The sequence below is a fragment of the Rattus norvegicus genome, chromosome 3 (genome assembly GCF_036323735.1).
Source record: "Rattus norvegicus strain BN/NHsdMcwi chromosome 3, GRCr8, whole genome shotgun sequence".
In the NCBI taxonomy this organism is placed as follows: Eukaryota; Metazoa; Chordata; class Mammalia; order Rodentia; family Muridae; genus Rattus; species Rattus norvegicus.
In genome coordinates, this window is record NC_086021.1 from 99,347,408 (window position 1) to 99,374,518 (window position 27,111).

At 48.2% G+C, this 27,111-nt stretch overlaps 1 protein-coding gene across 1 annotated transcript in view; it reads left to right on the forward strand.

Moving 5' to 3' along the window:
* The window catches only part of Syt13 (synaptotagmin 13), a 40,407-nt gene extending 14,854 nt beyond the window's left edge, over positions 1–25,553 (forward strand). The window contains exons 2-6 of the mRNA NM_030839.4: positions 10,614–10,839; positions 13,048–13,182; positions 15,835–16,136; positions 21,081–21,210; positions 23,097–25,553. Coding sequence (NP_110466.3) covers positions 10,614–10,839; positions 13,048–13,182; positions 15,835–16,136; positions 21,081–21,210; positions 23,097–23,401 — 1,098 coding nt within the window. The 3' untranslated portion in view covers positions 23,402–25,553. The remainder of the gene's footprint in view (positions 1–10,613; positions 10,840–13,047; positions 13,183–15,834; positions 16,137–21,080; positions 21,211–23,096) is intronic.
* The last annotated feature ends 1,558 nt before the right edge of the window (positions 25,554–27,111 follow it).

Below are 27,111 nucleotides of genomic sequence, written 5' to 3' on the forward strand. Positions count from 1 at the left end.
TATACAGCACCTTCAGGAATAGTTCCCTCTGGGAAGCTTACAAACAAAACCGGAAGTGCTCCTCCTGAGTGCAGCTCTCTTGTACACCCCTCCCCCTCAAACCTGGTTCCACCCTAAGCAGTCCATTGTTCTTGGAGATGTCTCCTTTCCTCATCTTGGTTCTTGGTGTCCCTGATTCTTCCCTCCTAGACATTTCCCCCACCATCCCTCTCCCTTCTCCCACCTCTCACGTCTGTCCCTGACCTGCCGGTGTGAGTTACATGAATCCGTTTTGTTCAGACCATTCTGCCATCCAGACTATGCAAAGCTTCCGCTGTTGAAATAGAATTCTAAATCCTTGGTTCAAGGCCCCTGATGGGCTGGCCTCACATTCTTTTCCAGCCTCGCCTTAGTGACTTCACCGTGCCACATGTGTGTACCCCTCATGTGTGTGGATCCAGATTACTGCCATCTGACTTGAGATGCCTCTGTCTCTCCTACGATTCATCAGCCTTAAATTCTAGGCTGAAGCCATCCTCCTCTGATCACACCGATGTGAGAAGCTGTTCTTTGGGCCTCCGGTAGCACATGGCCCCAGACACTGGACCTTTTAAGACCACATTCAGGGAACTGGAGAGACAGCTCAGTAGTCGGGAATCCTCGTTGGTCTTCCAGACGTCCTGAGTTCAGTTCCCAGCACTTTGATCAGGTGACTCACGACTGCTTGTGACTTCAGTTTCAGATTATCTTACACTCTCTTTTAGTATTCTCGGGCACCTGTGTGTATATGACACACACTCGCATAGACATATACACAAAAATAAAAACAACCCTTTCTTTTCAAAGGCCACATTCAGCAGGCTGGGGGAGTAGCTCAGCTGTAGTGGGCTTGCCCACACACATGAGGCTGTGGGTTCCGTCCTCGGAACTGCCCAAAATGAAAGTCTGCAGCTCAGCTTTTATACAGATGCATCCAGGGTAGCCAATACCTTTCATCTTGTATATCAGTTCTTATTCATTAATACAGCACAAGGATGCCTGAGCTCAGCAAGAACGAACCCTCTGATGGATTAGCTATGTCTGCCGTGAGTTCAGTCTCGGGAGTTTGATAAATTAGCTATGTCTGCCATGAGTTCAGTCTCAGGGGTTGAGGCATAAGCACTTCCATGCTCTTAAGTATGGAGTCTCTCATCCGACCCTTCAGTATACTCTCTGGGAGGGGGGCCTCACGTTTGCTGCAGAGGCTGGGTGAATACGCAGGAAATGGGTGTGGAATGACTTACCAGATCCTAACCCAATGAGGAGAATCTAGGCCTAAGCCCCAAATCTAAGGAGAACGCACACCTGTTTGCTAGCACACTACCGCCCTGGCTTCACTCACACCTCCAGGGTAGAGACTGCTGTGCCTTCCACATGACTGAACAAAGAGGACAGCTGTTCCCAGAGACTTGCACCTCTCTGCACTTTTTCCACCCTGTGTCACCCTTGACGGATGATTTATATGCTTGCCAGACTCAGCAAATGTACTTCCTCCTCTAACACGGAGAAAAGCTTCGAGGATGCGAATGGGAACAGTAGGCGTTGTTAGAAGGATAATCTTGAGTGCACTCCTTATTTCATGGGTAAAAGCAATCCTGTTCCAGTAACTTATGGCTTTTCAATAGGTTGGCACAATAACAGGGGTGAAAATGTTGTCATGGCCCATGGCTTCATCAATTATGCAAGGATTACAAAATCAACAGTTTCTATGGCTGCTTTGGAAAGATTCCAGATTCTGTGTCTAGGAAAGTGACCAGGGCCCATGTAATAAAAGCCAGGCATGGTTACACTGTAACCCCAGTGAGGGGTGAGGAGCCACACACAGGCTTGCTGGCCAGCCCAGGCTACTTGGAGAGCCCTGGGCTAGTGAGAGACCCTGCCTCAATAGAACTGAGTAGATAATGTCACCTAAGAAACAACCAAGGCATGTCCTCAGACCTCCACATGCCTGCACGCACATGTGTCTTTCAGTGACCATACACAGACACACACACACACACACACACACACACACACACACACACACACACACACACACCAAACAAACATGGCCACCACAGATAAGAAATGGAAGTAAAAGTATCTAAGGGTTAAACTGGATCACAGGCTGAGCTGCTCCTGGCCCATGGTCTCTGTTTAACAGAGAGAATTTCAGCCCCTGCAGATGGAGGGACTGGTGGTGAGGGAGGAGCTCACATGGAAACTTTGGAGGTCAAAGGCTGGTGGAGAGAGAGCTCTGGGGTCAAAAGCCAGTAAGCTACACAAGGAATATCAAACTCAGATTTGAACAGAAACCATATAGTAAAGGTGGATAATGCTCAAACATTCTGACAATTCATTCGAAACCAACACACAACTGGTCTGGAGAAGGAGCCCCATGGGACACGGTGTCCAGATACGCAACACCAAAGGGAAAGTCAAAAACCACATCTTGGGAGCTTCCATTCTCAACTGTTTCCCTAGATATCCAGACATGGCACCAGGGAGCCACCCAAGTTCTGAGCAGCATTGGCTTTGGACTCTAATTCTATCTGAGCTGCCCACCCACTCTGAGGCCTTGGACAAGCTTCAGCTTTTACGATACCCCATCTTCTCCTGGTAGAGAAAGTAGTTATGCTGATTTGATTTTTACTTTGTTTTTAAATTTTATTTACTTTTACATGTAAGTGTTTCACCTGCATTAATGTCTGTCCACCACTTTCATGCGGTAATTGGGGGTCAGGAGAAGGTGTCAAATCTTCTGGAACTAGAGTGACTAATGGTACCACCGTGTGGGTGCTAAAACTGAGCCCAGATCCTCTGGGTGAGCTGCAAGGCCATGCTCACCTCTGTTCTGTCTCTTCTCTGAAGGACTGGGGTCTAGCCCACCTCATCCTCCGGCACCTCACCATCACTCACTCGAGACTCACTGCTCTCTGGATGAAGATTTTCAGCCACTGCTTTGCCCCAGAGTCCTCCTCCCTAATGTCTCTGCCTGTCGAGCTGCCACTTATGCATTGGGGTGCCCAGTTCAAAGTCAGGTTCTCTCAGCATCTTCTTGCATGGTTCCCTTCTCCGGGTGCTGTGTGATTCTAGCCACATGGTCTAGCTGGGTTTTTATTGGACTCAGCGTAGCAGATGAGCTTAGAACATCTGTAACTATGTATCGATCTCACAGAATTTCCTTAGCCGAGACTTAGAAGGCTTGGGGAGTTTGCATGGGGCAGTGTAGGGCACAGACAGACATGGGATGAGAAAGGCTGGAAGCCTGAGTTTAAAGGAAAGAAAGAGATCTTCCTCAGACTGGAAAACTCTGCTTTCGAATTGCTTAGTCACTGACCTGGGGCAGGGGCTAAGGACGATGTCTGTTACAGAACACATAGTATTCTCTGGCCAAATTAAGCTCCAAGGAGAGGAAGGCCATTCTGACTACAGATTTAGCCTGTAGGACGTCGTCTTCCCCTGGGGACACAGTGATTTCCCTCAGCAAGCTTGACTTAACAGACCCATCCACCTCTCTCCCCTCCCTGTATCACACACATGCAGACCACATGTGAGGGTAGAGACCAGCAGCTGCCATGGCTACTTTCACAGAAAATGCCCTTGATGGTGAATGATGTCTGACCAGATGAATGAGTGAAGGTCCAGCCTAGAAACACAGAGATGGGATATTCCTCCCTCAAGCCTCTGGCTTCTCCATAGATCTTCCTACAGCCCTGGGAAGACGCCAGTCCACTGCCAGCAGAAAAGTACAGGCTGGTCTACAGACCCTATAGTCACATGCCTGGGTCCAAAACAAAACTTGGTGTCTCACTAACCACGTGACTTCAGGCTTACCACTCTGTGCCTCAGTTTTCTCTTCTGCAAAGCAGGCAGAATGTAGGCACTCTCCTCATGAGGTAGTGAGCTTTAAACAAATCCTTCTGGCACAATGTATAGACCTATGGATGACACCTGATCGATACAGAGATATTTATCTATCTAGGTTTGCTAGTTTATTTATTGGTTTTTCAAGACAAGGTTTTTTTAGTATAATAGCACTGACTGGCCCAGCACTCACTGTGTAGACCAGACTGGCTTCAAATTCATAAAGATCTGCCTTCTGAATGCTAGGATCAAAGGTGTGTGCCATACGATTTTCACACACACACACACACACACACACACACACACACACACACACACAGAGAGAGAGAGAGAGAGAGAGAGAGAGAGAGAGAGAGAGAGGAGAATTTAGCTTAAGAACGACACTTTGGACATAATTTCCTTTCTTCCTTCCTTCCTGGCTTACTCCCTGCTGTGGTCTTAATACTACTTCCTTCTAACCAAAAGCATCTTTGGGATTAACCGTATCTAATTGGTGTCTGCCGAGACTGCCCTCCCCATGAGGACACTGACTTAGAGATATTGTTAACTACTGCTTCTTGGCCCGCAGAGACGAAGTCAGTGCTTAGTGGATAGCGGATGGATGACTGACTGCAGAGAGAGGGTTTGCCTTCTCTACTTGTGGTACACGCTTGCCACTGACACCGTGAACCACTGACAGAGGGTTACCTACCTCACTCCGAGTGGGACCCTAGTTTGTTGCATTGGGTACTGACTCACAGGCTAGGTCTATCTATCTGTCTTCAGTCTGCCCTTTATCATCTATATGTCTGTCAGTCTATCTAGACAAGGACTCAATAGAGGCTTGACTGTCCTCAGACATACTATGTAGCCAAAGATGACCTTGAACTCCTGATCCTCCTCTGTTTACCTCCCAAGTGTTAGGATCACAGGTGTTGTGCCAGCGCTGGTTTGTGGAGAGTTGAGGGTTGAACCCAGGGCTTCATAAACGTTAGACAGAAGTCTACCTACTGAGCCAGACCCCCAGTCCTCAAAACTAGCCTTTTTAGGTTTAAAAATAACCTCCAAGGGAAAACAGAGTAGGAAGAGGTGAGTCCTGAGAGAAGGAGATTTGGGACACAGGCTTGGAATACACAGAGGAGGAGGTGGTGCAGGCTGCAGGGTCGCCATGGAAACACTGCTTTGCGCCAGGACCGGAAGACCAGCTGTTTCTTTAAAATGAAGCTCTGCTCAGCAGTTTGAAATACACACTTCTTTCACTGGGACCCTGAGGACTAAGCCCTAGCAGCCCAGCTGATCTACCATACCTGTGTCTCTGGGATCTCCTTCAATCTGGGGGGGGGGGGCCCAAGTGTGTGGTTCAAGTACCATTCACACCAGTACATCCTGGGAGGCTTTTTTTTTTTTTTTTTGGTTCTTTTTTTCGGAGCTGGGGACCGAACCCAGGGCCTTGCGCTTCCTAGGTAAGCGCTCTACCACTGAGCTAAATCCCCAGCCCCCTGGGAGGCTTCTTAGACATGAAGAATCTACCTGAGGCTGGGGCAGGAATCTGAGCTGTACATCCCTCTCTGTGAATGATGTCTGTCAGCTAGCTCCACCAATATGCCTGCCCCCAAACCCCAATGCCTGGACTGAAAGCTAGGTGGGGCAGTAGGGCACATCAAGGTAAAACCCTAGAGTTTAGCCTAGGTTGAAAGGAAACCCCACTGTTCTCTGAGGTGCAGAAGAAGCTGTTTGTTACGGAGCACATGGTCTTCCATGGCAAAATTAGATTTCAAGGAAAGCCAGGTCATTCTGAACTACAAACTTAGCCTGTGGGAGGTAGTCTTCCCCTGGGGAGATGGTGATTATGTGTGTGCTCATTTGTATACATGTACATGTGTGCGCACGTGTGTGTTTGTGACTGAGCCATCTCTCCAGCTCCCTGAAGCATTCGTTACTTTAAGAAGGATGTCCCAGCACAAAACACTAAATTAATAACCAGGATCAATGAAAACCTCAGATAAGCTGAGTCTTCACAGATGTCTAGCTCTGTAATTAACTTCTGCTTTCCCAACATAAACCTCACCTGGGAGGGCATCTGTTTCCTCCCTCCTGTAGCCTTCACACTCAGGTGAGGCCTGGCCTGAGGTGAGGCTCCATCAATATTTGCTCATTGAATTAAGTCCAGGTCCTCCCGCCCTGCCCTCAAGCCATCTGTCAGCCTACAACAGCTGACATAGACAGAGCCTGGGGAAGCCTGAGCTAGGAAGGTGGGGCTGAGGCTGGGAGGAAGGGCACAAGGAGAGCAGCAGCCTCCATTTAGCATCCAGAATGACAGCTGGGGCTACAGGAGTCACCTTCAACCCAGAAGTTCCAAAGACGCCATTAGGGAAAACAAAGAGGAAGAAAAACAGAAATTTATGGTAAGGTTTCCTGCACACAGAGTCAAGTTCTCCCTAGAGCTATTGGCTTTTCATAAGTGTTTTCCAATATATAGATATAGATATAGATATAGATATAGATATAGATATAGATATATAGACATATAGACATATAGATATATAGATATATATATATATAGATAGATATATAGATATATAGATAGATATATAGATATATAGATAGATATATAGATATATAGATATATAGATATATAGATATATAGATATATAGATATATAGATATATAGATATATAGATATATAGATATATAGATATATAGATATATAGATATATAGATATATAGATATAGATATAGATATTGTCTGTGGAAGGATCTTACTATATAGGCCTAGCTGGTCTTCAATTTGTGATCGGTCTGCTTCCAACTCCTGAGTGCTAGAATTACAGATATGAATCACTATGCCAACTTCAATGTATAATATGTATGTGTGTGTTTGTATATGTATATTGTATTATGTGTATGTATATGTATGCTTTATATGTGCATATATATTTATGTATGTGTGTTTATATATGTATGTTACATGTATGTATATGTGCTGTATATAGTTTGTGTATGCATATGCATGTGTGTGTTTGTAAATATATGTGTGTATGTGTATATATACATATGTGTGTGTGTGTGTGTGTGTGTGTGTGTGTTATGTGAATGTGTGTATGTATTGGGTTTTTTAAAACAGTTTCTCAGTACATATCCTTGCCTGGCCTGGAACCCATTAGTGTAGACCAGGCTGACCTCAAAACTCATGGCACTCTCCCTAGCTCTGCCTCCCAACTGCTATGATTACATAGGGAACTATCATACCTGACCAACACACCCGGCCCGCTATGCCTTATTGTACTAAATACGCATGGTATGAAGTCTGCTCAGTGTGGCGTGTGTGTTAAATATGCTCACATATTTAACTGGCTGGGTGATGAGCCAGCATCGCCATGGCATGTTGCTTCTGTAAAGCTGGAACTCTGTCCCCTTTCAACAGTGCCTCCCTCCTCCCCACTGTGCCTTGCTACCACCCTTCTGCATCCTACCTATGGTGTCTGACCACACAGAGTCTCTCAGGCTTGTCTTGTAGCCAGTAGCATCTTCCAGATGCACTCATGTTCTCTAGGTCTGTGCATACGGTAGAATTTCAGGATTCCTCTTTTAAGGTCGAGTAGCATTGCAATGCCTGCGCTGCCATTTTCTTTCCTTTCTCTCCTCTGCCTCTCTGCTCCTCAGGCAGGAACCTGGAGGCCGGACTTGAAGCGGAGACCATGGAAGGGTGCTGCTTAGAGGCTTGCTCCCTGTGGCTTGCTCAGCCTGCTTTCTTATGTAGCTCAGAATCACCTGCTCAGGGGCAGCACCACCCACAGTGATCTGGCCACTCCCACATCTATCTTTAATGAAGAAAATCTCCTTACAGACTTGCCTTCAGCACAGTCTTATGAAGGCAGTTTCTCATTTGCGGTTCCCTCTGCCCACATGATCCAGCTTGTGTCAAGTTGACAGACATTACCGAGCATACATCACCGAGGTGGTAACTGTGTTTCCTCTTTGGAGAATGACCATTCCTTTGCCTGCTTTTGGGCGGAGTAGTTTCTGACTTTCCCCATAGTGTTTTAGCGCTCTATATTCCCTGATTGATTTTGATGGCCAATTCAGCCCTGCAGCAGGAGGAAGGCTAGACGTGACCGGGCATGTCTCAAGGGCTATTGTACACTCCTTCCCAGCCTGAACCTGGTACCTGCAGAGTTGGCCATGGTGCAGGGAATCAGAGGTTAACAGCCTAGGATATAGGTGAGGCTGGAACGCCAAGGGGCTCCTCCGAGGGGTCTGTCTTGAATGCGTGTCTCTTCTGACGCATTCCAGACAGATGTTCCTGATTGTAGTCCTGGGCTGCAGGGACAGGGAGACCAGAAGACCCAGTTCTGAGGTCACCTCTCTACCTCCACTTGGGTATAGTGTGCCTGCAGGGCCTGCTCCTTAACATCCTCATCCTCTCAGGCATTCTTATCCCCCTCCAAACCCCTCTCCTAGGCTCCCTCTACCCTCAACCTCTTTTCTATGACATGGACTGAAAGGTTTCTGTTATTTGACATGCAACGAAATTTCTTACATGTATGTATGTATGTATGTATGTATGTATGTATGTATGTATGTATAAATTGCACATGCCAGGTACATATATGGTCAGAAGACTGCCCACAGGAGTCAATTCTTTCATTCTATTATGTAGGTTCTGAGTATTGAACTTAGGTTGTCAGACTTGACAGAAATACCCTTACCCAGTGAACCAACTCAATGGCCCTGAAACAGGGTTCTGAAATGAGGAACAAGATGTGTGATTGGTGCTTTTGTGCCTTGAGGATGTAAGTCACTGACAGCAGCTCCCAGAGCTTGGGCCATTAATCATTCCTGCAAAAGGCCACTACTGTTTGCCCTCAGGATAAGGATCAATACCAAGTGTGAAAGCCATAGGCTGGGTATACCGAGATTCCAGGGGTACAAAGTCCTGCCCAAGGCTGAGTGGACATCAGGCTGATGACCCCTGAGGGGCTGCAATACCGGGCATCTATTTAGCATGCTTTGGGCTCCAAGGCAGAGCTCACAGTATCACTTGTGAGCATTCGAGGTGGCCAGGCCACAGGGTGGATGGACTTGGTGGCCAAATGATATTAATATCAGGGACACAGACTCTGTGTCCTTCCACCCGCAGTGAGTGGTGTTGGCATTGTTCTAACTGACTCATCTTGCAGTCACAAGACAGGGGTGTGTGGTTTCTGCTTAGCGGGGACACATTCTGTCTGGAGGACATCTGGGCTGGCTTCCCTAGGATTGAACAGGAAAAATCACCAAGGCAGTGCCATGAACAGGAGGATCAGAGGAAGCAATCACAGCCTAGGAGGTGAAGATGGCCCCAGACAACCAGGTGACCATGTGCGGGGAAGCAATTGAAGGAGTCACCATGGGTTTTTCGCTTCAGGATAGGCAGGAGAGCATTCTGTAGCTCTGTGAAGGGCCCCGTGGAGAATCCCGTTCATTTCTGGAGCCAGTGATGAGTCCCCCACCAAAACCGCAAGTTCAGCCAGTCATGACTCAGCCAAGAACCAAACCCAGCCCTCATATAAAACAATTGAGGTGGAGTACAATCAAATGCAGCCAGGGGCGTGCTCCCAAGGCCACCCAAATAGCCTCACTTCTGGCTCCAATATGTGGCAGACAAGACTGGTTCTGAGTCAAGGGTGGCTGAGACCAGCATATCCAGCTACTCCTTGGGGCTGAGGAACAAGGTAGAACCCCTGAGGCTGGACCAGGTGTTACAATTACCATTCGGTTCACTAGCAATGTCCAAATGGCAGTCAATACCAGCAGGCAAATGGTATGAAATCTGGTCAAAGTCTCTAGGGGCTCTGAATGGTCCAAAGTGCTTCTGAGTCTCAGTTTCCCCACCACGAAATAGTAAAAGAGATGGAACCCACTTTTAGGTGAGACGCAGAATGTGGCTCTGTACTACTATGTGTTGGGGACATGATCCTTCTGCCTTCTGCACACCTCCCTCTTTCAAGGCCAAGGTCAGGCCTGATTTCCAGGCTCTCGAATTGCCTGTGGATGACATGCAGTCCTGCCCTCGACCTTCGATCTGCTGACGCCATATCTCCTAAACAGGCAGATGGGCTCCCTCTTTCCTTCTGTTGTTTGGGCTATCTCCCTAAAGGACAGTGTCACCGACCTCTTGTAACCTGAAGGAACAGCTCAGTGCTGTGAGTCAAAGACCAGATGTGGTGGTGAGGAGAGATAGGAATAGTTCAGATGGGTAATGAGTAGCTAAGAGCTGATCTTTGGGGCCTTAGAAGGGAGATGGACAGATTTGGGAAGTGCCAGAGGCCAGTGAGTCAGGCAAGGCAGGCTCTTATAGGTCACCACAGGAGTCTGGATTTTGTGGTAGATATAGAGGGGAACCACTAGCCCAGTTCAGCCATTGGAAAGGGACAAAGAGAAGGAACGAAGAATAAGAGACAGATGACAGTAAAACAGAGTGACAGAGAGGAAGGCCATAAAAGGGGTGTGTGTGTGCACAGAAGAAGCATGACCTTACTCAGAGATGGTTGTGGGAGGGTGAATGGTGACTTATGCCCACCGACCCCCATTCACACATACACTCTGAAATGTGGTTAGGAGTGACATTTTTCCTTCCCAGAGTATGTTCTTTTGGGGGAGACTGGAAGCAGACCTCTGACCATGCCTCCTTCAGGAAGTCAGCCCCCACTTTTTCTTCTTGGGGTGGACATGGTCCCTACCACATTCTTGTGTTCATACCAACTAACCAGTTCTATTCACGTTTGTAGTTCAACGTTAAAAAGTCCACAGAGCCTGTCCAGCCCCGACCTCTCCTTAAGTTCCCGGACATCTACGGTCCCCGGCCAGCTGTGACGGCCCCAGAAGTCATCAACTACGCAGACTACACCCTGGGGACCACAGAGGAGTCTGCTGCACCTGCCAGCCCCCAGGCCCAGAGTGACAGTCGCCTCAAGAGGCAGGTCACAGAGGAGCTGTTCATCCTCCCTCAGAACGGTAGGGTTCTACACCTGGTGGGCAGCATGGGTCTAGGGAGGGTCTTGCCTGGGTCTTTGGATAGAGTGTGTGAAATGCTGAAGCTGTCCAGAGCCCCAATGTGGTATACACCAACGTTTGGCATCTAGCTTTCCTGTGAGAAATGAGGAGTCTGTTTCAGATCTGACTGTGTAATTACATAAGGGATAAAAAAAAATCAAGGTTAAAAACAGGCTTCTGAGTTGTGTTTAATTCTCTGCCTTTTTATATGCTTGCTGTACTGCACTGGACGTACTACTAAGCCTCTCTGGGACTTCGTTCTCATCGATGGAGTGGGACCATATTATCACCTACCTGGGAAAGTCACTGTTAAATGTATATAAATAATGACTAAAACAAATGCCTGAACCAGGGCTTAGCACAAAGCACCAAAACATATATGTCTATTGTCACTGTCCCTATTCTTCCTATGAGCATCAGGTTTCAGAAGACAGGACCCAGAAGTGGCCAGCATGGTGCAGCCAGGGCAAACGCAGGGGAGCTGAGATTCAGGCTTTAGCCCACAGGAATACAGAAGCTTCTCAGAGAGACAATCCTAAGAGTGAGAGGTAGCCAGTCCTGTGAGACAGGTTTGCTGCATGTGGCGGGGCAGGACGCAGCAGCTCTAACAATGACCTGGGTTCATGTGCGTTCCTCTTGGTCAGTGGACAGATGGCCTACCGCAGGGGCCGGTACTCACTAGCTTGGCTTTTCAGAAACCACTTCAATCTGTGCTGCAAATGTGCCGATCCTTTTGGCTGTCAGTAGTCAAGCTTCCCTGCCCACATTTTAAATAGATTCAAAATTGAAGACAGGAGAATTGAAAGTCAGGCAAGATTGATGGGTGTGAGTACTCTCAGGGATGATTCCCACAGTCAGAGCTTCTCTCAAGAGACTGCTCAGTGCTTGTATAGATCCAGGATGGAACCCTCATGGCTGCAGAGAATCCAGCCCACATAGACTGGTGTCTTCATTTCTTTCCCGTCGCAGAGGGCAGCATCCTGGTTCTGACCTGCAGACAGCTGGCAGCATTGGGCACTTCAGCCGACATCCCATGATATACTGAGTGTGTTTGACTCCCCCCAACTCCACTGCCCCCCTCACTATAGTGCTCAGCACCTCATGTCTGGAAGAAGAGTCCATTCCTGCCACTCACATGGTACTGTCCCTTGGTCACTCAAGAAAAAAACAGCTGCAGAGGGAGCTTTGCAGATGCTGCCCCTGGACAAAAGCCCAACCAGGTGATGGCAGATAAATGGTTCCTCAGTCTGAGGCTGCCTGAGCTCCAAGACCTCTAGGTACCATTAAACCCCTCATTACCCAGTCTACTGCAGCATCCTCAGGATGGCTTTGGGAGCCATCCGCATCCTGCACATATATGTGCCTTCGTCTCACCATAGTGGATCTGCTCCTTAGAGGATAGCTTATAGAAAGAATCTAATAATGAGTCCTTGGGGACACTAATGGTCCCCTAGAGTCCTGCTCTCTGATTCATTCCGAGGATCAGCAGTTCAGCTCTGGTTGCTTAAAGTGTCATCTGTGGCAGCTACTGTGGCTTCTTAATTCTCCTTTCAGACTTGACTGGCGAGAATCTTTCACATTAGGCTCTAGCTCAAGAGAGGGGTGAAGTCAGCAATATTGGCAGTTTTGGGAGCTTCTTTTTTTTTTTTTTTTTTGGTTCTTTTTTTTCGGAGCTGGGGACCGAACCCAGGGCCCTGCGCTTCCTAGGTAAGCGCTCTACCACTGAGCTAAATCCCCAGCCCCGGGAGCTTCTTGATTAAAGATAAGGTCCTCCATTCACTCAGCAAGTGTAGAATGGAAATAAAATCAAAATCAAAGCCACCATCCTCGCCAGTGGCTTTGACTCTAGCTGCTGTCTCCGCCTGTTCTTTCCTGTGAAATTTGCACATAATTCCATCCCCCGCTGGAACCATGTGACCACATGACAGCTTTCCTTGTGGACTATAGACCAGCACAGAGCTGAGAACATCCCCTAAAGAACACACAGCTACTACATGGCAACTTAAGTGTATTATTAGAACCCACATATTGACCACTGAACCATAATGGTCCCTTGAGGTGCAATTCTATAACTCCCTTTAGGGACAGTTTTGGGCTTGGATGGCACAGATAGCATGATATGATCAGAAGCCCAGCATGACAGTCATGGTCAACCTGTCTGTCTCCCAGGTGTAGTAGAGGATGTCTGTGTCATGGAGACCTGGAACCCAGAGAAGGCTGCCAGCTGGAACCAGGCCCCAAAACTCCACTTTCGCCTGGACTATGACCAGAAGAAGGCCGAGTTATTTGTGACTAGCCTGGAAGGTACTGCTTGCTTTGTGCGTTTGGCAGGCCCTGTGGGTGGGATGGGAGAGTCTGCAGCTGGAGCGAGCAAAGGTTAGCACTCAGACAAACAGTCCCTCATGCACGATGCTCAGACAAAGAGATTCTTCCCCCCCCCCCTTCTATAACCATGCACACCAGGGATTCCTAGCCAGCAGACATCTTTCTTCTGCATGATGACTCAAGGACCAGTCCCCTACACCTTCTCTAAGCTCCTCAGACCTCCTGTTAGGGGCTTCTAGCTGATAAGATGAGAATTAGAAGAGGTCACAGCCATCCCATAATAGCCTTAATGGACAGAGCGTGAGTCACTTCTCTTATCCAGTGGTTGGCGCCTTCTCACTTGGCCACATTTTGTTGCAGGGCATTTTAGCAAAGGTGGCCTGGCCGGCTGCCTACTGGGATAGGGAGATAAGTGATGGATGAACAGCTAGTGTTCTTTGTCAGCAATGCCCTCAACATCGAACAGGGGGCTGCACCAGACAAAGACAGTCTTTCAAGGGTCACACACATTTCTGAGAACTTCCACATGAATCGGGTAGTCTGTCTGGTGGGATATCCTGGGGAGTGCTCCTCTGACAGTACACTCCACCAACAGCAAAGTTAAGACTACGGAGAAACCCAGGCTGGAGGCAGTGGAGTGCCACCTGTGCTGTTTCCATCCCCAGTGTCTTCTGTTTCTGTGTTAGCCAGCTTTCCATCACTGTGGCAAAATACATGAGGAGGGGAGTGGAAAGGAAGATTTGTTCTGGCTCACAGAAGTTTCACTCAGCCTTGTTGTCCTTGGGTCAGTGGTGAGCAGAACACCGCAGTAGGCAGAACACCATGGCAGAGAACACACACTGAACAAAGCCACTCACTTACAGTGACGAGGAAGCAGGGGCTGGGCAGAGTCCTAAGATCTTCTTTCAAGAATCCCTAGAGCACCATCAACCAGGGGCCAAACCTTCAGCCCACTGCCTTTTCAGGACGTTTTAAGAGACAAACCTGCACTAGTGACTTGTCTAGCTGCTGCGATAAAATATCCTGACAAAGACAGCTTAAAGAGAAAGGATTAATTTTGCCACACAGTTGGAGGATGCATGTCCATTGTGTACCATGGCTGCCGGGGCTTGAGTCAGCCAAGCACATTGTGTCTACAGACCAGAAACAGAGAACAATGAGCTCTGAGGCTAATTTTATTATTATTATTATTATTATTATTATTATTATTATTCAGGTTAGGATCTCAGACATAGGGTACCTCCTGGGTCTTTGAGATCTAAAAGCTCCTTATGAGCATGCCCATAGGATTGTCTCCTAGATTTGTCATTGGCAAAGCTAACTATCACGCGTACCACGTCAGTCTTGTGTTGAACTTGGCCCTTTAGAATGCAAACCAGGGCTTCAAGCCTGCTGAGCAAGTGCCCTGCCCCTGAGCTTCCCTGCACCCCAGCCCCTTGTTTGCGTATTTGAGTGAGAATTTTACTCAAATTCTTTTACTGTTGCTGACAACGTTTAAGCACTTCCATGGACACCTCTGGTCCTCAGGTAACTACCATTTTACAGATTAGGAAACAGTTCTAGCCTGTCCTCCGAGCGCTCTGATCATGAGTGATGGAGCCAGGCACAAACAGCCCAAGGAAGCACAGAAGGAAGCTGTTGACTGTTGGGGCGTCAGGTCCTCAGGCCTCGTTGGCGGAGAACAAGCTCATTCGACATCTCTCTCTGAAATGTCAGCTTCCACCCTGAAGGGACAGTCATCAGAGTCTTAGGAGGAAGAGGGTCTGCAGGACACACCCACGCCATGACACTTTATAAACACTGGTCAGCAGGGAAGCGGGGCACACTGTGTGGGAGACTCAGGTCTCTTTCCTGGTGAGGTTGAAGACCAAAGCCCATCAGAGTGGCCAAATAACGGCTAAGAGATTCACACAAATGCTATAGCTTAGTTGCTAACTGTCCCCAGAGGTGCATCCGGCCAACGCTTGCTCCCCAGCCCACTGGATTCTTTCTCTTACACTCATTTGTTTCCTGGCTATGACGTAATTGTTCTGCTGGGTCATGTGATTCCACCATGGCATGATGCCTCACAAAGCAATATAACCACTGGTTATATTGGGCTAGCGTTTCTAAAACTGTGAGTCCAAGTCAACCTCTTCACTCTCTAAGCTGGTTCTCCAAGGTGTTTGTTATAGTGTCGGAAAGCTGACTAAAACCATCCACAGTGTGACACATTCAAGACATCAAGGTTGAGAATCGGAAGCAACATTCATGAGGCGCCAGCTGGGTGATTCAGATCGCAAGTGGCTGTGGGATAAATATTTAAAATACAAAAATACATGAGTCACACACAGCATTGGTAGCTATCCTAACCAAAGCTCTCCAAAGGCCTTGGCACCAATGAAGACATCTCTGAATCTTGAGGTCAGAAGGAATCCAGAAAGTGCTTTCTTTTATCCTTATTATCCAAGGAGCCCTTTCCTACCCCATGATGTCCCATTTTGAAAAGCTTCCTCCCTACATAGCTACATAGTGATGGAATGCCGTGTCAGCCCCATGGTCCTGCAGACACCCAAGGCCATCTGTGTTCTGTAGCCAGTCCCCCAATGCCCAGGAAGTCCCAGGTCTGTCTTGTTTTGTTCCTGCCTGCAGCTGTCACCAGTGACCACGAAGGAGGCTGTGACTGTTACATCCAGGGCAGCGTGGCTGTCAAGACAGGCTCTGTGGAGGCACAGACGGCTCTGAAGAAACGGCAGCTGCACACAACCTGGGAGGAGGGCCTGGCCCTGCCCCTGGGTGAGGAAGAGCTCCCCACAGCTACCCTGACACTCACCCTGAGGACCTGTGACCGCTTCTCCAGACATAGTGTGATTGGGGAACTCCGCCTGGGCCTGAATGGAGCATCTGTACCCCTGGGGACAGCACAGTGGGGTGAACTGAAGACCACAGCAAAGGTAGGGGGTTTTCAGACCAGAGGCCTAGAGCTGGCTGGTAGAGTGTGAGAGTAGAAGGTTGAGATGATGGAACAACACTCAGAGACACTCTCAGCTCAGGAAAAAAGGCAGCGTGAGCTCCTGGTCAGAGGCTGGAGCAGATTCATAGCCCTGAACTTGGGTTTCCCGGCACTTGTTTGAGGACAGTCCTACTAGCAGGGGCGCATCACAGTGAGGGTGGCATTAGCTTAATGCTATGGTAGTCACCCTCATCTAAATACAACTTCAGTTCTTCTGTTCCTCTCTAGCTAGCCCTGCAGAGGCGAGTGGAGGAAGGAAGCACAAAGCCTCTCTGATCTCAGAGCATGCAGACCTGGGGGCAAACTGTTAGAGATGTTTCCCGACGGCTGATTTAGATCCTGGGATGTCTAAGAAGAGCCTGTAAGTGCTCGGATGGAATGTTCTGGAAGGCCTGTTAGGCAGGGGTGCTGGTACTAAGTCTGAATCTGAATGAACTGCCTGGTCTCCTTGAAGACCAGAGTACAGTCAGTGGTCTGCATGGAGACTGGTCTGGGATAGTGCCCACTTGGAGGCTGCCAAGACCTTGGGCTCCTTGGAGATCAAGCCATATCCCCCACCAGCCAGTATAATATGTAATCAAGGTATGTCAGGGATGGTGCATCAGTCCTCAGAATCAATCCAAGAGCCTGCTTCAGGGAACCTCTGATCAAGATAGCTCATCTGTCAGTTAGCTGCTCTACACCACGAAGATGTATCTAACCTTATGACACTGGCACACGATGTAGTCATTCACATGTCATGATTGACCATCAATAGTCATACAGTCAAGTTATATATATATATATGCATATATATGTATACACACACACACAAATTGCAAAACAATCTCAGAATGTTGTACGTGTGTTTACGGTTTTGCATTAGGTGGCATTCATAGAGGTCCTTGGGCCAAAAGACTTCACACAGTCCAGGGGTCACAAGGTGGACCAGTCTGGACGAGCTTGCCAGACCCACAAAGTTGCAAGCCTTTCCTTTCACCTTTCTGGATAAAGCAAGTTGCCAACCTGCCCACTGGGACACTATTTCTGTGCTTGCCATCTCAGTGGCTCGGCTCAGGAAGTCACCTATCTGAATAGTAGTAGTAGCAGTAGTAGTCACCATCACCACCACTACCACCACCACCACCACCACCACCACCACCACCACCACCACCACCACCACCATCATCATCATCATCATCATCATCATCACTTCCCAAACCAGTCAGGTAAGGGCAACACCATGAACACCCTGTATGCACACAGGGCAACTGAGGCTGACACGATCAGAAATCCACACAGCATCAGCAGACCAAGGCTGGCAGATAGCTCAGCCTCGACGGCATGTCCTTCTGACTCACCCTGGGTGCTTTTCTGAACTGCCGTGCCTTTGCCAGGGGAGATGCTGGGCAGGCGTCTTTCCTATCAAGCCTGGACTTTAGCAGGCAGAGTGCGTTCCCTCCTCACCTGTTTCTCTTTGGCTCATTGTTTCTTCTGGGCTCTGTTTTTTTCTGTCTTTTCTCGACTTGGAAAATTGATAGGAAAAACCACAGCCACCCTTTGAGATCTGATGTCTCAATGCACACTTTCTAATGACTGTGTGACTTGGGGGTGCATATGGGGTCACTTACAGGGTCCCTGGTGGGAAAGAAGACGTGGGTTTGTTAAACTAATAAGCTTATTTTTCCTGTAGCTTAAAAGTTCCACCTACCAGGCTTGGTGTTTTGGTATGACCCCAGAAGGGCTGAAATCTACCTCACTGAGACAGAATCTTGGGTGTCTTGCCTGTTTCTATCTATCCCCTGAAAGACAACAGTCACTCATTCTCAAGCACCTCACCCAACCCTGCTGTGTCCCAGGCAGCAAGCCACAGCTGCAGCAGAGTCCTGTCCTCAGGCTCATCCATCTCAATGTCATCTCGTGCTGCAGCTGTCACTACTCCACAGTTAGCCAGGCACCCTCTGGGCAGTGGCGTGGGGCAGGAACCCTTCGGCTCCAGGCCAGCTCTGGAATCCCACCCAGATGGAGACTGAGGACTGATTTAAAGCTGCTGAGGGAGTCTGCAGTTTCTGCAACCCAGATGTTTCTGGTTTTGTTTTCTTTCCTTTTCTGGGCTTGAATGGGTTAACAGAGGTGGCAGCAGTGCCCCAGTTCCTGCCAGAAGACATTTAGCCAAAAGTGGCATGTGCGTCATTAGGGACAACAGAGCACCCCACTCTGAGAGCAGTCTGGAGTGATTCACTGAGCATCTAAGACAAAAGGAGGTGGGGAGGGACCGGAAGTGGGGGGGGCTGGTTTTCACTTGTGGTACTTTGAGCATCAGAGGCCAAGGCCAGGTGTCCCTGCAGTTCTCTTGCATGATGACATCCACAAGGCTGGTCCTGGTCTTCACTTTCACATATGTGAGAAGCCCATCAAGAGTGCAGGCCTGCTGAGGGGTGGAGGGCAGAAGGCTCAGGCCTGGCCATCTGTAATAGCAGCCCAGGACAGCTGTGTCACTTTGATGGGTCACCTTGCCAGCTCTGCTGCTCCTGGGCTGTGTGCTTGTCACCTGTTCCCAGACCTCCCTGCCTCCACTCTGACATGAGAGTTCAAAGACAGACTGTCCACCTAGGAAGCCGGAGCAGTGACCTGGGACTTAGAGCAGATTCCACGGGAGTCTGGGACTTGCTGTGTCACAGCTACTGACCCAGGAGGTAGCAAACCCCACCTGACTCTCCTGTGGAGAATGAGAATTTCAGTGCCTTTCCCAAGGTCACTGCCAAGATTAAGAGAGATGTCTGATATTTTTCTGGCAAACATTTATTTTGTATCCAGGGCATGTTTGGTGCCAGGGATGTGTAACGAACCTGCAGTCTGGTGGGACAGGCAACGCACTTGGGTGAAGCAGAGCTTGTGTTTAATAGACCTTGGCCATCTGTACTCTTGTCACACCAAGAATCCCTGACACTCCTGGATCAATTTGTCATGTGACTAGCCGTCTAAATCTAATTGAACAACTACTACTGAAATCTCAAGGCCAGGGCCTGCCTCTGGGTGTCTCAACAGACCGGGATAGACCACTAGCTGCCTCAAGGGTCCAATTAGTAAGGACAGGAAAGCTTGTGCCCCGTCCCCCGCTGCCCCACCCCCACCGCCCCACCCCTACCCCTGCCTGCTACACCAGGAGGGCGGCAAGTCTAACAACCACTTAAGAAAGCTGTCTGCCTTTCCTGTCCTGTCCTGTGCTGTCCTGTCCTGAGATGGCAGAGGAAGGACAATTGTGGGCACAAAGGTGTGGATGAGGTTATCTCACTTCTCCGTGGGGATACTGCTATTGCTTTGGGGGTTCAGTTTCCAACATGAGGTAATGGCCCGCAGGTTCCCCAATTCTTAGAAGCAATTCAAAAGGGGAGAGAAGATTAGAGGAGCAGAGCAGACTCAATTAGGGTAGAGACCTGGCTCCTCCCTCAAGAGCAGTTTCAAAAGAGTCCCCTGGGAAGAACGAGCCATTGGGGCCATGGCAGAGAGACATTTGTCCTGGACAACAGACATGCTTTGAGGCAGAGGGTGTGCTTAGAACACACAGCAGGGTTCCACTATCCACGGCTGGGCTCTGTGCCAGTGTGACTGAAGGAAGCAAAGGGCTCTGCGACCACTCACAGTGACCTCATTGGTGGGTGGGGGATGGGCTCCCTGGATCCCCTCACTGATCAGCACAAAAAAAGGGGCAAAATCTGAGGCTTAAAAGCTGTACCACAGGTCAGGGAGGGTGTCATTCAAAAGACTTGGCAACAACAGTTCACACTCCTGCAGGAAGCTGATGGGGGCCACAGTAAACCAGTACATGTGGGAGTAAGGGGGACTGGGAGGCACTTGGCGTGGACAGAGACAGAGTGTCTCCAGCCTACCCTGACTATGACACTGCCACTCGGTCCTTGCCAGCTGTCCTTGGAGCCTTGTGCTCATGTGGCTGGTTCCTGTTGGTGAATCCAGTCCCTGTTAAGCATTAGACATGCCACTTCATTGGTGATGTTAGCCTGTAAAGCTGGAGTTATCTTTTCAAACAAAGAAACGGACGACTTGGGCCTGAAGGAATGGCTCAGTGATGGAGAGCTCCAACTACTCCTGAAGAGGACCCACGTTCCAGCATATGCTTGATGACTCACAGCTACCTGTAACCCCAGTTTCAAGGGATCTGTGTCACCTGGTCTCTGAGGGAATCTGCATTCACACATTCACACACACACCCCTACACACACAGACACACACACACACAGACACACACACACAGACACACACACACACACACACACACACACACACAAACAGAGAGAGAATTAAAATAAACACAAGGAGAGAGGAGTGAGAAGCAATAACTCTACTCCCCCAGGAGCCTGGTGGGTCCATGCTAGGACTCTCAAACTGGGTTCCCTAGGACCCTAGATATCTACCAAGGTACTCCCAGAGTCTAGGCAAAGGGTGCAGAAGGAGAGAGGCCCTGCTTTCCACCTTCCATGTAGCGTGAGAGGCTACATTTATAACTGGATTTAAAGAGAAAGCATGTGCCAGGACTTGGTAGCTCATGCCTAATCTCAACACTTAAGAGGCAGAGGCAGGTGAATTTCTTAAGTGGGAGGCCAGCCTGATCTACATAGTGAGTTCTGGGCCAGCTAGGGCTGCATAGTGAGACCTGTTTCAAATAAACATAGAATGGCGACACATATGGTAGACTAAGTTCTCCTGTTGGCATACATGCCAGCCCCCTTCCTCAGCCCTGCTGCCTTGTACAGTGGCAGAGAAATGAACCTTAGGTGAGTGGATCCTGGAATGTCTATGGGGTGTGAGGGTAGTGTGACTCCAGCCTTGGCTTCGGTTGATGGATCAGAAGTCAAGTTCAGTGCAATCTCTATCCTTCTGTGTTTAGGAGCCATCTGCAGGAACTGGGGAGGTCCTTCTGTCAATCAGCTACCTTCCAGCTGCCAATCGCCTCCTGGTGGTGCTGATTAAAGCTAAGAACCTCCACTCCAACCAATCCAAGGAGCTTCTAGGCAAAGGTAAGTGAGGGTGCAAGGAGACAGGCAGGATGCCGCAGCTCTGGGATTCATGCAGAAGGCAGTGGTACCCGGTGTAAAACGGAGATGGATGGGTGAACAAGGGTCCTGTTGTGAAGTCACCTTCAGCATCTGTTGCCAGGTCTGACAGACACACAAATGCCTTAAGTGCTCTCACCTCTCTACCAGTGTTCTTACACCCTCCCATTCTCTTCTCCATTCCAAGTCTTGGCCAAATGCCCCCTCCCATACACACCTGCTAAAGTCTGGGGCTTAAGGAGTCTACGGTACAGATGCCCATATAAACCTATTCACAAAAGCCTGTAGGCTTAAGGTTGCCTTCTGATACTTGAGCATAGGTCTCTGGTCTTGAGGACAGAGCAGGCTCTCCTAGCAAAGCAGAAAAGCAGCAAGGATTACCTGGGACACACCTACACAGGGAATGGAGTGCTCAATGCAATATATCAATAATACAGAAATCATCTTTATGTATTAAAAGTTAAAAATACAGACTCACTTGTGCATTCCTAACAGGTCTTGGGTAAATGAAATCAGAAGGGCTGGTGTTGCTACAGTCCTGAGCCACAGGTCAGAAGCTGATGCCTGGCTTTATCCCTTCCAGTCAATTCTGTCTTGCTTTTTTTTTTTTTTTAAATAGCTCCCATCAGGACCATTATAGAAGAGCACTTTGTGTCTGAAATATCTCTGTAGAAATAACAAACTAACCACCCAGGGGCGATAACGATAGCAATAAACACAAAGTTAACAATTATTCTCACATTAGCTTGGGCAACCTTGACTAATGAAAACAAACTGTCCTTAGCGTGGAAGCTTGCCTGCTGACTTGTGAATTTCCTGGGGACCTGAGGCCGGGGAGACTGCCTTCACCCTCTCCATAGTAAGTCAAGGTCCTCAAGTAAAACTTAGGAAAGAGACATGTGAAGAGAACTCAGACAGCCAGGAGGACCATCTTAACAATGAACACGAAGGCTTGACGGGAGAATGGAGAGGATGAAGGTGGAGAGAGCAATTTTTTTCTGGTCTGATTTGATAGCAAACTAGAGGACACTTAAGCCCTTGCCCCTGACTTGGTTTGTCAAGTCACTTAGAAAGGACTTATGGCCAAAGTGATTCTCCAGAGACTATCTGATGTGCTCAGGTCTTAGCTACCTACTGACCTCATATGTTTTGTGACAGGCTAATGTATCTCTAATCTGAAAATCTAATAAATGCCAACTTCTGGAATCTCTTGGGCACTAGTAGAGAATTCTACTCCATGAACACTTGGCTTTATGTTGTATAAAAGTATCTTTAGGCTATGTGTATAAGATGCACACGAAAGCCTAGGGGTGCAGGCCTGGAATCCCAGCTTCTGTGAAGGAAGATCTCAAGTTCCAGGACTGCCTGGGCTGCAGAGAAAGTTCGAGACCAACTGTAGTGACTTGGTACAATCCTGTCGCCAAAGAACAAGTAAAAGGAAGGCTGGAGATTTGGCTCAGTGCTAGAATGCTTGTTTAGTATGTGAAAAGTCCTAGGATCAAGAAAAAAAGAGTCATTAAATGAATGTTATGCTTACACTTGAGTCCCAATCCCAATTTGCATAATGTATATGCAAATATCCCCTAGTCTGAAAAACACCCCAAATCTGAAATGTTTATGGTCCCAAACCTTCCAGAGAAAGATATTCAACCTGTATGGCCAGTCTTACACATTCTAATTGCAACTTTGCCTTTCCTTATCTTTAGACTAGTTCCTGCCCTGTTGAGTGAATGCATGGTCCAGTGGAAGTGTAGGGAACCCCAAAAAAAGGAGCAGTATTCCAGGTGTGACCAGATCCTAACAGCTCACTTGCTCTCCTCCAACTTTCTTTTCTCTGTACCCCTCCCTAGATGTCTCTGTCAAGGTGACCTTGAAACACCAGGCTCAGAAGCTGAAGAAGAAACAGACAAAACGGGCCAAGCACAAGATCAACCCCGTGTGGAATGAGATGATCATGTTTGAGCTACCAGATGACCTGCTGCAGGCATCCAGTGTGGAGCTGGAGGTGCTGGGCCAGGGTGAGGAGGGGCCGAGCTGCGAGCTTGGGCGCTGCAGCCTGGGCCTGCACGCCTCTGGCTCTGAGCGAAGCCACTGGGAGGAGATGCTAAAAAACCCACGCCGGCAGATCGCCATGTGGCACCAATTGCACCTGTAGTTGGCCACCGGCCACTGACCGTCTTTCTTGGACACAGTCATCTTCCAGGCTCAGCTGTCAGTCATCCCCTCGTGCCCTGTCCACATGCCTACACCCAAAGACAGATGCAGACATGTTGGCTGAGGCCAGGAACTCATTCCTCTCTTACTGTATTCCCAATACTAAAGAGTGAGCAGCATTGGCAGGACAGTGAGCAGGACTGGCATGTCAGGGTCACTCAGAAGACTGTGTGTCTTGCTCATCTGTGTTTTGGAAAAAGATGTGCGTCAGGTATACTCAGTAGACAGTCCCTGCTCACATTGGTCTAAAGCAGCAGTTCTCAACCTGTGTGTCATGGCCCCTTTGGCCACCCTCTATCTCCAAAATATTTACATTGTGATTCATAACAGTAGCAAAATTACAGATATGAAGTAGCAATGAAAATAGTTCTGTGGTTGGAGATTGCCAAAACACAAGAAACTTTATTATAGGGTCACAGCATTTGGAAGGTTGAGAACTACTGGCTGGCAGCAGGTCCCTGGGCCACGGGGGCTCATGCCACACTGATGCTCTAGGTGGAATACACCAGGCTCCTGTCCTTAACTAGCACAGGGGTTCTGGAGCAGGAGGGGCTGCGCTTGATGAGGTCCCTTCGACACTACCCAGGCAACCTTTCCACCCTTGACCTCCAGAATCTCAACACTGGGCAGTATGAAGACAAGAGCTCTCCGCTTACTTCTCCTTTTTTACATTTCTGCTGTTCATATCCCACTCTTGAACTGTACTGTGTGTTTTGACTGTTTTATTTAAGGAATTGATGTGGGTTTTGTTTGTCTTTGATCACACGTAGAGTGCCCTTTCCCTGGCAGACCTAGGTTGCCGTTCCTCTGGAGTGTCTGTGGCATTCTGAGGACAACTGTCATGTCTACCAGCGTCACCCACCCAGTTGACTCCGTGTGACAGGCCTGTCCTGCTCGGTGTGCCTGCACTTCAGGAAGAAGCAGCTCTGAGCTTGCCTTGTTCCTTCAGGCTATGTGAATGAGGAGGTGGGAGAACTTTAAACTTGGAATTATGCCTCCCTCCAACTTGGGGTCTATGCCCCTTTAACTCAAATAACAAAAGGCTAGGTTTATGCCCCGTTGATATTTCCAGTAGATGTCCCACTAGGAAAAAGTATAAGTAGCTAGCTGCAGGGGTAGATACTTGTGAGGCAGAATTCGGGTTGTCAGTTACTTCCTTGCTCCACAGCGCCTCAGTGTGGCTAACCATAGCACAGCACCAATGTCATGGGTGCCTGCCAGTCCGACTTCAGAAGGTAGCAGGCATCAGTTGTCACTGTCCACTTGATGGGACTTCCTGGCTCCTCCATTGGCTGTGCTTCCTCTTCAAAACCTCCTCTGTAAATTGCTCAGAGATGTTAGACTGGTGAACCAAAAAATTTCAGTCACCTTTTACATCAGTTTAGCCTGTTTCCAGCCATGCTTATAAGTCACATCCCAATTAGCTTAGGAAGGGTCTATATCTTTGTCAGGGAGTGTTTTCCAGCAAGAGGTGGAAATAAAGTGAGAGGCCATTACAGGCTGGGCTATGATGGGCAGTGAGGAGTTCACCCCAGTTCTCTGTGAATCCCCTCCCAGTGTCAACTAGGTATCTATTTGTTGAGTGTCCACCAAGACCTTGCATGTGTCTGTCCATTCTGATTACAGAAGACTCTGGGGGGCGGTGAGTGGGCAGCGTATCACCCTAACGGAAACAACAGATAAGAGAATCCTGGGAATGCTGTTCAGGTCAGCAGCTCTCAGATAGAAATGGGTCCCGGGGTAAGGGGGCAGTATCTGAACTGAACTGAGGTGGGAATTTTTGGAGGAGAAAGTTAGTCCTGTGGAGTGTTTCTGCCTTCGTCGTTTCCTGTTGTTAGATGCTGCGTGTTCATTATGCCATCCCGAATCAAAGCACAAAAATGTCGCATGAGACATTGTGGTCACATGTCTGGTTACACTTTGGAGCACAAATCTTAGAGTGGTAAATAAATCATTTCCAATGGGGTTGGCAGCCCAGTGTTTCTCTTTGTTCCTTTTTGTTAATATTTTAGATGTATAAAATTTAGGAAAAAAATCTTGTGTATCAAGCACCCACGAACCTCTGCCAACTTCAATAAACCTTGACAACTACAGTTGAATTCCCTCTAGTCTCTATACTGAGAAGACAAGAATCTCACATTCTGATTTGTTATTCTAAGCATTCCTTTATATTTTTTTGTAAATGATCATTTGATCCCTGAGCACTAGAGAATATTTGTCTGTTTCCAAATTTTACTTTAATTCTTAAATTGCATCACACTTTTTAAAAAAATTTTAAGCTTCATGCAGACATGTTCTAACTAATTTCCCTTTCACAGCTCTATAATATTCCACTGTATGAATCTACTATGGTCTATTCTATTGATGCACATTTAAATCCGCCTCCCTCTCTGCAGTTGTTTCCCATGTACATGTATAGTCTCTTGGGAGATATGTGTAAAAGTGAGTGGAGCTGCTCAGACACAGGGAAGGAAGTGTGTGTGCGTGCACGTGCGCGTATGCTGTAGCACTGACTTTATTCCTGGTAAGGAATATTAGGTGGGCTCTTGCAACTCTTCAGGACTCCCCAGTACCCTGTCAGTGGAGGATCGAGGAAACAGAGAATAGACAGGGGCAAATGGCTTAGAACCCTGCTACCCTAAACCGTGCAGGTGACCCATCTCTGCACTGACCTCTGAAGGAGGTGCCTTGAGAGTAAGAAAAGGATATTTGATTTTTTTGGAGGGTCCATTTTATCTTATTTTCGAGACAGACTCTTTTTATGTGTTCCTGGCTGTCTTAGAACTCTTGGTATAGACCAGACTGGCCTTAAAGTCACAGATATTTGCCCACTTCTGCTCCCTGAGTGCTGTGATTAAAGAGGTGTGTCATCATGACACAGAGCTAAAACTATGTAACCCTACGGGGCACTGTCTCTGGCCACCATTACATCCTCAAGCTAGTTAATTGCCTCTGGGCCTAAGTGACAGTATCTATAAAATTAGTTTGAACTAAATGACCTGCAGGTCCTTCCGGCTTTAACCTTTTGTAGTTCTGTGCCTTAGGGCCATTACTATGATGCACAACAATGACCAAAAGCAACTTAGGGAGAAAGGGGTTTATATTTAGCGTACATATCCCACATCACAGTCTACTGAGGAAAACCAAGGCAGGAACTCAAACAGGGCAGGAACCTGGACGCAGGGACTCATGAGAAGGTCACAGAGGCATGCTGCTTACTGGCTTGGTCCCCGTGGCTTGCTCACCCTGCTTTCTCATAGACCCAGGACTAGTGTAGGGGTGGCACCTCACACAATGGCCTGGCTGTCCCCCATCAATCACTAATAGAGAAAGTACCCTACAGGTTTGCCTTACAGACTGATTGCATGGAGTCGTTTTTCTCAATTGAGCTTCCCTCCTCTCAGATGACTTTTAGCTGTGCCACATTGGCGCAAAACTAGCCAAGACAGTCTGGTAACAACTTCGTTCTCACATTTCCTTAGTTTACTGTCTCCTGTAGACATGAAAGAAAAGCTTCTCTCTCTGTCCAACACTGGGTACAGCTTTGACATCTGCTACAGCCCTTCTGAAGGCTACTGGTACTCTCCTGAGTATGGCACCTGAGGCTCTAAGAGAACTGGGTCTCATCTATCGAATTACTGCTGGGCACTG